This window comes from Hippopotamus amphibius, chromosome 3 (assembly GCF_030028045.1).
Source record: "Hippopotamus amphibius kiboko isolate mHipAmp2 chromosome 3, mHipAmp2.hap2, whole genome shotgun sequence".
Lineage (NCBI taxonomy): Eukaryota > Metazoa > Chordata > Mammalia > Artiodactyla > Hippopotamidae > Hippopotamus > Hippopotamus amphibius.
In genome coordinates this window covers 170,511,659-170,524,308 of record NC_080188.1, presented here as the reverse complement: position 1 = coordinate 170,524,308, position 12,650 = coordinate 170,511,659, and the positions used below count along the sequence as shown (strand labels likewise).

Genomic DNA, 12,650 nt, shown 5'->3' with positions numbered 1-12,650 from the left:
AGAGTTGTTGGTTCTGTTTTAGAAAGATAACTTTGGTTGCAGTATGGAGCATCAATTAGAAGCAGAATAATTTAGGAAGGTTTTTACTGTAATTTAGGCTAAAGATGATGCTCTAACAGAGGGAAGGGGAAGAGAGAGAGAAGTTAGAGAAATATCTTAAAAGTTTTTTTTTCCCGGCAGCTTTGTGGAGGCGTATTTTGCATATCATAACAGAGAAGCATCTTAAAGTTGGTATTGACTTGGTAACTCAGTAAATGATGGAGTGAGGAAGAGGCAGGAATGTCAAAGTTGAGCTGGATACATGGTAAGCCCATTTGCTAAGAGAACAAGAAGAATGAACAATTTTGAAAATAGATGATAATGAATTTGGTTCTGAACTTGATAAGTTTGAAGTGCCAGTTGAACTTGGAGATAGACCATCAAATAGACTGAAAACTTGGGTCTAGAGCTCAGAGAACAATCCAGGACAGAAATATGATGATGTTTAGGAAGTGGTTGAAACCATGAAACTGTGTGAGGTTGCCTGAGAACAAGAAGCTAGACAGGAAGATGCCTAGGAATGGAATCATGAAGAAATAGAAAATTCGAACAGACTGATTACTAGTAGTGACATTTAATCAGTAATCAAAAGACTCCCAGAAAACAAAAGTCCAGGATCAGATGGCCTCACAGGGAAATTCTACCAAATATTTAAAGAAGAGTTAACACCTGTTCTTCTCAAACTATTCCAGAAAGTTGAAGAGGAAGGAAATGCTTTCACATCATTCTACAAGGCCAGCGTTACCCTGATAGCAAAATCAGACAGAGACCCTACAGAAAGAGAAAAAGAGAGGAAGAGAGAGAGAGAGAAAAATTGCAGACCAATATTGCTGATAAACATAGATGCAAAAATCCTTGACAAAACATTGGCCAACCTAATTCAAGAATACATTAAAAGTATCATACACCATGATAAAGTGAACTTTATTCCAGAGATGCAAGGATGGTTCAGTATCAGCAAATCAATCAATATGATACATGTCATTGACAAAATGAAGGATAAAAATCACAGGAGCATCTTAATAGATGCAGAAAAACCATTCGACAAAATTCACCATCCATTAATCATAAAAATTGTTAACAAAGTGGATATAGAGGGAATATACCTTAACATAATAAAGACTGTATATCAGTGGTCCCCAACCTTTTTGGCACCAGGGTCTGGTTTTGTGGAAGACAGTTTTTCCACAGACTGGAGGTGGGGAGGGAAATGGTTTGGGCAGTAATGCGAGTGATGGGGAGTGGCAGATGAAGCTTCATTAGCCATCTCGCTGCTCACCTCCTGCTGTGTGGCCCGGTTCCTAATAGGCCAGTCTGTGTTGGGGACCCCTGCTGTATATGACAGACCCACAGCTAACTTCATATTCAACAATGAAAAGCTGAAAGCTTTTCCTTTAAGATCAGGAACAAGGTAAAGATGCCCACACCTGTCACTTTTATTCACATAGCAGTGCAAGTCCTAGCCACAGCTATTGGACAAGCAAAAAAAACGGGGGGGCGGGGGGCGGGGAGGGCATCCAGATTGAAAGGGAAGAAGTAAAACTGTCACTATTTGCAGATGATGTGGTACTATGTATGGAAAACCTTTAAGGCTCCACCAAAAAACTGTTAGACCTAATAAATGAGTTCAGTAAAGGTTCAGGATATGAAATTAATATACAGAAACCTGTTGCATTTCTATCCACTAATAATGAACTTTCAGAAAGAAAAATTAAGAAAACAATCCCATTTACTATTGCATAAAAAAAAATAGCTGGGAGTAAATTTAACCAAGGAAGTGAAAGACCTTTGCTCTGAAAACTATAGGACATTGATGAAAGAAATTGAAGACGGCACAAATAAGTGGAAAGAGATACCATGTTCATGGATTAGAAGAAACAGTATTGTTAAAGTCCATACTACCCAAAACAATCTATGAATTCAATGCAATCCCTATCAAAATACCCATGGCATTTTTTGCAGAACTAGAGCAAATAATCCTAAAATTTGTATGGAACTGCATAAGATAGCAAGAGTTTTGACAGATTAGATTCTTTTCTTTCTATGAAGAGACTTTTTTCATTGTACTTATTCTTCAGTGTTTCTTTTTTCTGTTTTTATAGAAAATGATGATATGTATATTATATATTCTTAAATGAGGAACAGACCTACTTAAATAGAGTCTATTAAATAACACTCACTTATTGGGCATGTGGTAACCAGGGATTTTGAAAGGTGGGTTATTGAAAAATTAAGGTTCTTCATGATACTAGATGTATTATGGAACTGAATTAAAAATATAATTATAAATCTAAGCCAAGATATAATTATTTCATGTTATCTGGAAATACTTTTGCAGGGGGGAGGGATAAATTGGGAGATTGGGATTGACATATACACACCACTGTATATAAAATAGATCACTAATAAGGACCTACTGTATAGCACAGGGAACTCAGTACTCTGTAATGGCCTATATAGGAAAAAAATCTAAAAAAAGAGTGGATATATGTATATGTATAACTGGTTCACTTTGCTGTACACTTGATACTAACACAACATTGTAAATCAACTATACTCCAGTAAAAATTTTAAAAAAAGAAAATACTTTGAACTATAATATACATTGAAAAAGTATATAAATGTACAGTTTGATGAAGTCTCAGAAACGGAACACACATAAAGTCAGCACCCAAATCAATATTATTAGTACCTCACAAGCCCTTCCTTGCTCCAGTTCTAGTCACCCTCCCCCCAAAAAACATATGAAATGACTATCCTCACTTCCAACACAGTAGATTAATTTTGCCTGTTTGATATTTTATAAAATGGAATTATACAGCATGTACACTAGTTTCTGGCATTCTTCACTTAACATGTTTGTGATGTTTAACTATATGGTTGTATGTAGTTGTAATTAGTTCATTCTTATTGTTAAATGGTGAGTATACTATGATGTATTTACAGGATGAAATTTTATATAAATGTCACACTCCTAATATTTAGTCATTTGCATTTGAAGATGATTGATTATTAATAGGGTTTTATTTTGAAGCAGATAGATTCTTTCTTTTTACTAATCTACACTGTCTCAGCCTTATCAGCATTAGCCTCTAAACTTAGAGATTATGGATGTATATGCAGGTTTTGATTATTTAATCTGTTTCTCCTTCTCATTAGAAAATTGATCATTGTTATATATTTTAGTATTTAGTTTTAAAGTGGTCTGCCCAAAGAAAACTTTTGTTATATCATTGACAGATTATTTAGTAGTGTAGAATAACTCAGGTTTGTTTAGTTATCATTTGACACTTAGCTGGACCAGAAGTATCTTTATGAGAAGGAGAGTAAAGTGAGTTAATTTTTTTTCTAACTGTGTTGGTAGCTCTGATTAAAGTTTTTATGGTTAGAAAAATTTTTAACTATTGGCATATTTGTTGATTTTAGATTTTCTACTATCCTTGTCTGTTTTTTAAAAACCTAGATTGACTTTTCTTTGAGTCATATTATATAATCTATGAAGATTTTTACTTTTAGAACATTTTTGAAGTTTTTTTCTGAGAGATTTATAGACCAGGGTTGTTTACTATAGGTGAAAATAACTCTCTTAAAAATTAATTGTACCTTTAGTTTTACATGTTCTAACTTAGTAGGCAGGCTTTTCCTTTTCTTAAATTAGGGTCTTTAATATTCACCATATTAAACTACCTTTACAGACATTGAAAAAAATTATTTTTATCAAATATGAGAAAAGTTTGATATATTTATGATATAAGAACTCAGCAAATCAATAAGAAAAACTTTAATATCCTGGTAGATAAGTGGGCAAAGGACAAGAAAAGATAATTCACAGATGAAGAACTAAGATTAAGATCTATGGCAGAATGTTTAGTCCTGCTAGCAATCTACTAATTTCAAATTAAAGCAACGGTTTTCCTCCCTAAATGGAATATAATTAATATTCCTTAGTAATCAGCAAAAGTAAAAAACATAGTTAATATTAAAATATATTAATGGACGTCCGCAGCCAGAGGCCGCCGTCGCCAACCGTGTCTTCTGGCTCCACAGCCAGAGGAGGCGTCTCCGGAGCCCGCAGCTGCCCCGGGCTGTGCCCGCCGCTCAGGCCTCCTCAGCCCTCCTCGGTGCTGCCCGCTCCTCCGCCCGGCCCCGCCGCTGGCCCCCGACCCAGCGGAGATCATGAATCAGACAGATAAAAATCAATAAGAAATCCCATCATACCTTAGTGATGAACCACCAGAAGGTTCAATGAAAGATCACCCACAGCAGCAACCAGGCATGCTGTCCCGTGTGACTGGGGGTATCTTCAGTGTTACAAAGGGAGCTGTTGGCGCCACCATTGGTGGTGTGGCTTGGATTGGTGGAAAGAGTCTGGAGGTGACCAAAACAGCTGTTACAACTGTGCCTTCCATGGGAATAGGGATGGTGAAAGGGGGCGTGTCTGCTGTGGCTGGAGGTGTTACAGCTGTTGGGTCTGCTGTTGTAAACAAAGTGCCCTTAACAGGAAAGAAGAAAGACAAATCTGACTAAAACATGGAGATACACTTGCTCTCCACAGCATTATGATGCCAGTGGCATTGAATTGCTAAATTATGGACTACAACCAAGTCACCTGTTTTGGACGTTTATCTTCTAACTGCTGTGTTGAAAGTATTGATGACTGACTGGCTTTTGTTTAAAAAGAAGAGACCAATACTAGCACAGTGTATGAAGGTTTCTCGTACTTAAATTCCAGCTTTTTATCTGGTAAAATGTTACACTTATTCAGTTGTAACTGAAGATATGGTATATTTGAATATTTACTATATAAGTCTTTCAGTTTAACTAAAAATGTGAAAGTTGAATTTGGTGGATGATCTTTACGGTTCCATATGTGTAATGTGCCAGGTAACTCATCTGCCCCTTAAGAAGGGAACCTTGAACTACATAAACTGTACCTTTGATGTGCCTAATAGTTTCAGATGTCTTAGTTTTTTTAATAACCATAGTAGATTAGACCAAGAGGCATTCTTTTCTTATTTAAGATGGTAAAAGTAGCAGGAACTAGAGAAGTTTGAAAGAAAAGATTCATGGTTTTATGAGTGTTAACCGTCTTTTGTTAGATATGCATTATATTAATTTAATCATTGATGCCTTACAAAAGAAAGCATCTTTTCTAATACCCTGAATATGTGCAGTTCTTAGGATTATTATTATATATGCATTCTTTCAAAAGTTGTTTGTGAAATTCATTTTCCCTCAAGAATCTCAGGATTAGTGGGCTAAAGGCATTTCTTGCTCTCAGCAGATAAGATAGTGCTTGTTAACTGTCAGTAGTTATAACCAAATTGTATGCTTCAACCTGGGTTCATGCTCCAACATTAATAAACCTCACAGTGCCTATGGAACATTTCTTTGCTGGTCAAAAGCTACATTAAAGGAGTTTCATAGTAAGGAGGAAAACATAAATCATTTTAAGTTCTTGAGAATTCCCTAAAGCATCCCAAGATATAAAAGTTCTTAACACCTATTTTGTCTCAAGGATGGATTAAATTATTAGCAATACTCCTTTTAAAAAACACAGTAAAAGCAACCACAGATATGTGGGGGCTGACTTTTAAATTGAATGGAGTGGACTCCATAGATTAGTTTTTAATGTAAGACATATGTAAGTGTTTTCAATGCTTGACAGGCTTTTAAAATGTTATCTTACAGTCTTTTAAAGCAGCTATAGACTTTGTACCATTTTCAAGTCAACTTCAGGCAGGGAATTCATCTTTTTGGTTTTTGTTTCATGATCAGTTTCATAAAAATTTTAAAAGTGGCATATATATTTGGCATTTCTCTTAACTAAGGGTTTAATCCCAGCCTGAAAAATCTTAATTTTCCTTAAGCTGGGAAATTTGCCACCATTTTGCAGACTTTTTTTTTTTAAATGAGCAAGTGGAAGAAAGGAGGTGATGCTCTGGAGTAAGTCAGTCAAGATAGCATTCCTGAGAACTTAAAACAGAACACTCCAACACCCAAAGCTTAAGTGTTTGTTTGCAAACCGCTGAGAGTTTTACATTAATAATGTGGATCAACAAGTGGATAAGAAGAACAAAAAACTTAACTTTTAAAAGCATTCGTAAATACTAGCAGGGATTTAAGCAAATCCACAAAGATTCCTGAACTTTTCTACCATATACAAAACTGGAAAGACATTTTAGGGAGTTAAATTAATCAGAAATTAAATTGTTGCTTATTTCATCCAGTATGATTTAAGGTACATTTGTTGGTATATGTGATCAAATGTCATAATTAGCAAAGGGGATTTAAAAAAAAACAAACTCCAAAATTAATGGATGAACACGAAACAATGGTATTGGAGAACTTTTTTCCTGCTATTTGAAAGAAATTATTGCTTCATTGCTAGTTTATATTTCTAAAGTATCTTCTCTTCATAGGCTCTGCTGTGCTTTGTACCTGAATTTCTAAATATAGACTTTAGCTTACTGTATGCTTGAATATTTATTTCCAACTTTACTTGTCTTTAAAATTGCTTGAGGAAAAATGGTTGTAATTATTTTCTGCTACAGAAAAGCCACCTGGTGCATTTTATCTCATCAAGTTTGTTTTAAATTTTAAACTATAACTTCGTTCAGGAGAGGCTTTGCAATGATAGCAGAGAACTTGTACAAATGAAGTTAGCAGTAGAGGTTCTTGTTGAAATGAACTTGCCATTTGATAATATGTAAAGCTGTACACTTGAGTCTTTTCCAGTTTATTTTCGTAGAGTAGCAATTTGACCTGTACTAGTTCACTTCAAGAAACTAAGATTGTTGTATACACCTGGAGGCATCTGTTATTCAGCTTATTTTTTGAGTGGGTATTTGGCACAATGGGGATGAACTTGTGTGACCCACTTGAATGACTGATTTAATAATGTTGACATTATGAATCCTGTACTTAGTGAAATGTCAGATGAAAACTGATGATTGAATAAATTTTTTTGTATTAAAGGAAAAAAAAATAAAATATATTAATGAAACTGATGGGTTCATAATATTGTAAATTGAAAAACAGTTCAACATTGGATCTCTAGAGTAACATGTCTGTATATTCTTTAGTTCAGTTTTAGCACACTTTGTAGATCCTGTTCTAGGTAAATAATCCAAATGAGGAAACATTCATGTTCATTTCAGTGTTATTTATAATGGAGAAAATGAGATATAATATTCTATTGATAATCTCTTGCTAGGTAACTCCACTTCCAGGATAATTCACTCATATGACTGTAGGCAGGAAACCTCAGTTTTTTTTGCCACATGGACCTCTTCATAGGGCCGCTTGACTGTCCTCATGACATGGCAGCTGGATCCTTAAAAGAGAGAGAACAAGCAATGCCTTTTATGACTTCATAAGTCTTTTTTTTAAATAAATTTATTTATTAATTGGCTGCATTGGGTCTTCGTTGCTTTCTCTAGTTGTGGCAAGCGGGGGCTACTTTTCATTGTGGTGCGCGGGCTCCTCATTGCGGTGGCTTCTCCTGTTGGTGGAGCATGGGCTTCAGTAGTTGTGGCACATGGGCTCAATAGTTGTGGCTCATGGGCTCTAGAGCAGAGGCTCAGTAGTTGTGGCACACAAGGCTTAGTTGCTCTGCGGCATGTGGGGTCTTCCCGGACCAAGGATTGAACTCATGTCCCCTGCATTGGCAGGCGGATTCTTAGCCACTGCGCCACCTAGAAAGTCCCTGTGACTTAGTCTTGAAAGTCATGTTGTCACTTCCCCCACATTTGATTTGTTTAAAGTGAACTACGAAGTCTAGCCTACATTCAGTGAGAGGAAAATTAAGCTCCGGTTCTTGAAGAAAGGAGTATCAAAGAATTTGTGGATGTATTCTAAAAACCATTACAAATGTGCAGCAGTTAAGTAGGATATAAATTGGAATTTTTTTTCCTTTTGATCTTTATTGGAGTATAATAGCTTTACAGTGTTGTGCCAGTTTCTGCTGTACAGCAAAATAAATCAGCTATATTTATACATATATCATCATATCCCCTCCCTCTTGAGCCTCCCTCCCATGCTCCCTATCCCACCCCTCTTGGTTATCACCAATCATCGAGTTGATCTCCCTGTGTTATGCAGTTGCTTCACACTGGCTATTTTACATTTAGTAGTGTATAAATGTCAATACTACTGTTTCACTTTGTCCCAGCTTCTCCTTCCCCCTCTCCCTGTGTCCTCAAGTCTGTTCTGTACATCTGCATCTTTATTCTTTCTCTGCCACTGAGTTCATCAGTACCATTTTTTTAGATTCCATATATATGTGTTAGCATAAGGTATTTGTTTCTCTCTTTCTGACTTACTTCGCTCTGTATGACAGACTCTAGGTCCATCTGCCTCACTACAAATAACTCAGTTTCATTCGTTTTTATGGCTGAGTAATATTCCATTGTATATATGTGCCACATCTTCTTTATCCATTCATCTGTTGATGGGTATTTAGGTTGCTTCCATGTCCTGGCTATTGTAAATACAATATTGGAATTACAGTGATTACAGTTAAAAAAAAAAAAGAGAACAGAAGAGATCTCTTTATATATATATATAAATTTATTTATTTTTTATTGGCTGTGTTGGGTCTTTGTTGTTGTGCATGGGCTTTCTCTAGTTGTGGTGAGTGGGGGTTTCTCTCTTCATTGCAATGTGCAGGCTTATTGCGGTGGCTTCTCTTGTTGCAGAGCACGGGTTCTAGGCGTGTGGGCTTCAGTAGTTGTGGCACGTGGGCTCCAGAGCTCAGACTCGGTAACTGTGGCACATGGGCTTAGTTGCTCCGCGGCACGTGGGATCTTCCTGGCCCAGGGCTTGAACCCATGTTCCCTACGTTGGCAGGCAGATTCTTAACCACTGTGCTACCAGGGAAGTCCCCAACAGAAGGGATATTAATGATTGTGTTAGGATTTTAGGAGCAGGAATGTTTTTTCCCCTTCTACATTTTCCAAACTTGGTGTTTTTATGTGACTTTTATAACAGAATTTTGTCATCAAGCTGTTTCGTCAGCATAAGTAGGTCATGATCTTTCTCTGAGTCATAATTTTTTCTTAATTTTTTTTATTGTGGTAAGATATACATAACATAAAATTTACCATATTAACCATTTTTCAATTTACGGTTTAGTGGTATTAAGTACGCTAATATTGTTGTGCTTTCATCATAACCATCCATCTCTAAAACTCTTTTCGTCTTGCTAAAGTGAAACAATATACCCATTAAACAATAACTTCCTATTTCCCTTCCCCTAGCCCCTGACAGCCACTATTTTACTTTCTGTCCCTGTGATTTTGACTATTCTAGGTACCTCATATAAGTGGAATTATATAGTATTTGTCTTTGTAACTGGCTTATTTCACTTAGCATAATGTTCTCAAGGTTCATTTATTGTAGCATATGTCAGAATTTCCCACCTTTTTAAGGCTGAATAATATTCTGTTGTATGTATACAGCACATTTTACTTATCTTTTCATTTGTTGATGGACACTTTGGTTGCTTTCACCTTTTGACTGTTGTGAACAGTGCTGTGAAATGAGTATACAAATATCTCTTCAAGACCCTGCTTTCAATTCTTTTGTGCTGGACCATAGGATAATTTTATTTTTAATTTTTTGAGGAACTGCTGAGCTGTTTTCCTCAGTAGCTGTACCATTTTACATTCCCACAAACAGTGCACACAAGTTTCAGCTTCTCCACATCTTTAACACTTTTTGCTGTTTGTTTTTTTGATAGTAGCTATCCTAGTTTATGTGAGGTGGTCAGGATATAATTTTTAACGGTTTAGTTTTCCAAGCAAAAATAAAGTTATTAGATTATCAGGAACTCTTAAGAGAATATAGAGATAACTTTTAGAGATGACAAAATTCTTTTCTGACTTTCATAAAAGGCAAGATGGGCATTTTCTTTACTAATAGTATATTGATTTTCAGTGAATGCTGATGATGTGATTGCAGGTAAATTGGAAGGATGAGGAGCAGCAAATCAAAAGAGGTGCCTTTACCAAATCCAAGGAACTCTCAAAGCATGGATACTGTTCAAGGTATGATTTGGTTTTTTTTTTTTTTTTTTTCTTTTTAAATGATATGGTTTTTTTTGAACTGAACATAATGCTTTGTTTAGGTCATGTGCCTAAAATTCTGGGCTACTCAGTAAATGAAAATTATCCATATGTTTTGATTTATAACAAGTGGATAAATAATTTTTAAAATTCAATTTTGTTTTACATATATAAGATACCTTACATTCAAAGGCACCCAATAGTAAACTTTTTTTGTAAAGGAAAACATCCTTTTTAAAAAAGAATCAGTGTATGTAAAATTAGTTATATACAATATCTTACAAATTCTGACTTAATGTCAATAAATATCATATAGCTCCCAATATAGTTATAGACCTGTAGTGCACAGATAACAAAAATAATAGTCTCACTGAACTCTTTTTTTTTTTTTTTAATGATACATTGGGGGTAACTTTAATTTAGGGTATGATGTTTTTTAAGGGACATTGACAAACTGGAGTATATCTGAAGCAAGATTGCTGGGTTTGTGAGGAATCTGGAAATCATGTCACATGAGGAGCATTTAGAGGAGATGAAAATATTTATCCCAGAGAAGAATGACTCAAGGGAAATATATGGACTTATACTTTTTGAAGGGCTGTTATCTGAAAGATTAGATAGATATTACCATTGTTTCTACTAGTAGAGTGAAGTCTGGAGTAGTTTTCTAATCTTTTCATCTCAGAATATGAAATGCAATACAGTACTAAATTTTGTTTTTGTTCAGCTCATTGGGGTAAACTGAGGATACTGCTTATTGTTGGAGATGTCTGATATGGGTGTTGGTTGGGGTGTTAGTCCAGTTGTCCTAAGGATTAATGGGATCAGTGTCTAATACAACTCTGAACTGTATATTGGGAAGCTCGGCTTTATAGAATGGGAGAGGAATCATGTTTTGGCTCAATATAATAAAGCACTTGCGGGGGAGTAGTTCTGCCTAATAAAGTGGTTCTCAAACTTTTCAGTGCATTTGGGAGCTTATTAAAATGCAGATTCCAAGGTACACTTTAGAGATTCTAATTCAGTAAATATCAATATTTCCCAACAGATATAACCACATCATGGGATGCACTTTCTCAGACCAAGGCTGCTGTAAGTAATCATAGATTCTGTTTATTTCTTTCTAGTTTAAAATTGATTTCCTGTTATGATTGAATAGATTAAAATTTTTTCAATAGTGATTTTGTGATAAGAAAGTAAGGTTAAACATTTCCGTAAGAAGTTATATACTATATATTACAAAATGAACATTACTGACAACTATAGATAGTAAAACAATAATTAAGACACTACTTTAAGTATCAGGAATATTAACACTGTGGCATATAAAAGATTAAAATAATTTGTACTATTTATTCTGCTGTAATAAATTTGCTCAAATTGGTATGTTGAGATGAAGATTTAAAACACAGAATGTATTTGAGAAGGTGGAGCTGTGTCTATGGAGAAGGCTTAGAGTCAGAGAGGAAATGAAAGGAACAGTTTTTCTTTGAGTGGACTGTGAGTTTATCTCCTCCTTTTTTGTGGCAATAGCAGTCTGTTTTCTCTTAGTACTGCTGAAGAAGAATGATTATGGGCAACTGTGTTCATTTATGTTCTGTCTAATCTTGTCTGGAGTTTAGGCATCCACATTTGGAAAGTGATACATAGCTTCTTCAGAGGAAGACCTTTTCCTTTTTCTCTTTGTTTGCTCTCTAGGCAAATTACTGTTGTAATATATTTTGTTTGTTTGTTGTCTTTTGTATTCTACCTGAAATCGAGTCATCTATTTCTTTACTGTCTGAATATGGTATTTTCCATCCCCTAATCTTTTGAACTGGTTTGGAAATCAATCTGGAAAAGGAACTATAACCTCGATTTGGTCATAATGCAGAGTCAGATTTTGGCCCCATGAATACAGCAATCAGTATATATTTTCTGTCTTCTACATGAGCATTATACATCTGTAACATAGGAATAGTTTTTGACCCCAGTTTAATTTAGAACTAAACTAATTCAGAGCTGAAATGTTAATAATTGTTTTTCAAAAAAATGGGCTTTTAAAAAGAATTTTTAGGGAATGATAAGTGGTTCATAATATGAATGGGGTGAAGGTCTGTACAGAATTATTAATATATAAAGGATTATTCCAATTTTGTGAGTACATTGCACTGCAAAAATCTGAAACACGATAAATCAGAATTTTACACAAAGTTTTTATCTCTATGTGGTGGAATTTGATGATTTTAATTTTATCTTTTTCTACTTTTTCTGTTTTCTTCATGTTTTCTCCTATAAGCATGTGAGGGGAAGATGCTTTTTAAAATCATTGGTGGTTATATCAAAAACTGACAAATTGTAAAGTATATGAAAACCAGAATTCTATCTTGTGAATTTTGTCCTTATTGTCAAACTCATTTTGTAGATATAAAACTATAGAAAGTTGTGGCTATTTGAATAGTCCTAAATTTTAGTCTAGCTGAGTTGTTTTTTCCTCATTTTTGCATGTAAAATGCATAAAATATATAGAAATGCACAAAATAGCATAATAATATGCAACATACA

The 12,650-nt window shown here is 34.9% G+C and overlaps 2 protein-coding genes across 6 annotated transcripts in view; both read left to right on the top strand.

The window, feature by feature from the left end:
* Positions 1-12,650, top strand: part of CEP350 (centrosomal protein 350) — a 147,509-nt gene that overhangs the window by 15,372 nt on the left and 119,487 nt on the right. For all 5 annotated transcript variants that reach the window (XM_057726102.1, XM_057726103.1, XM_057726101.1 and 2 more), the window contains exons 2-3: positions 10,003-10,088; positions 11,155-11,198. In XM_057726102.1, coding sequence (XP_057582085.1) covers positions 10,016-10,088; positions 11,155-11,198 — 117 coding nt within the window. In that variant the 5' untranslated portion in view covers positions 10,003-10,015. The remainder of the gene's footprint in view (positions 1-10,002; positions 10,089-11,154; positions 11,199-12,650) is intronic.
* On the top strand, positions 3,927-5,578 carry LOC130848129 (transmembrane protein 263-like). The gene has a single exon (XM_057726105.1). It carries the CDS (start codon positions 4,285-4,287, stop codon positions 4,564-4,566), a length of 282 nt encoding a protein of 93 aa, XP_057582088.1. The 5' UTR covers positions 3,927-4,284; the 3' UTR covers positions 4,567-5,578.

What these genes read in the sequence shown, in the direction of transcription:
- LOC130848129 (XM_057726105.1), top strand. Translation starts at nt 4,285, where the DNA reads ATGAAAGATCACCCACAGCAGCAACCAGGCATGCTGTCCCGTGTGACT.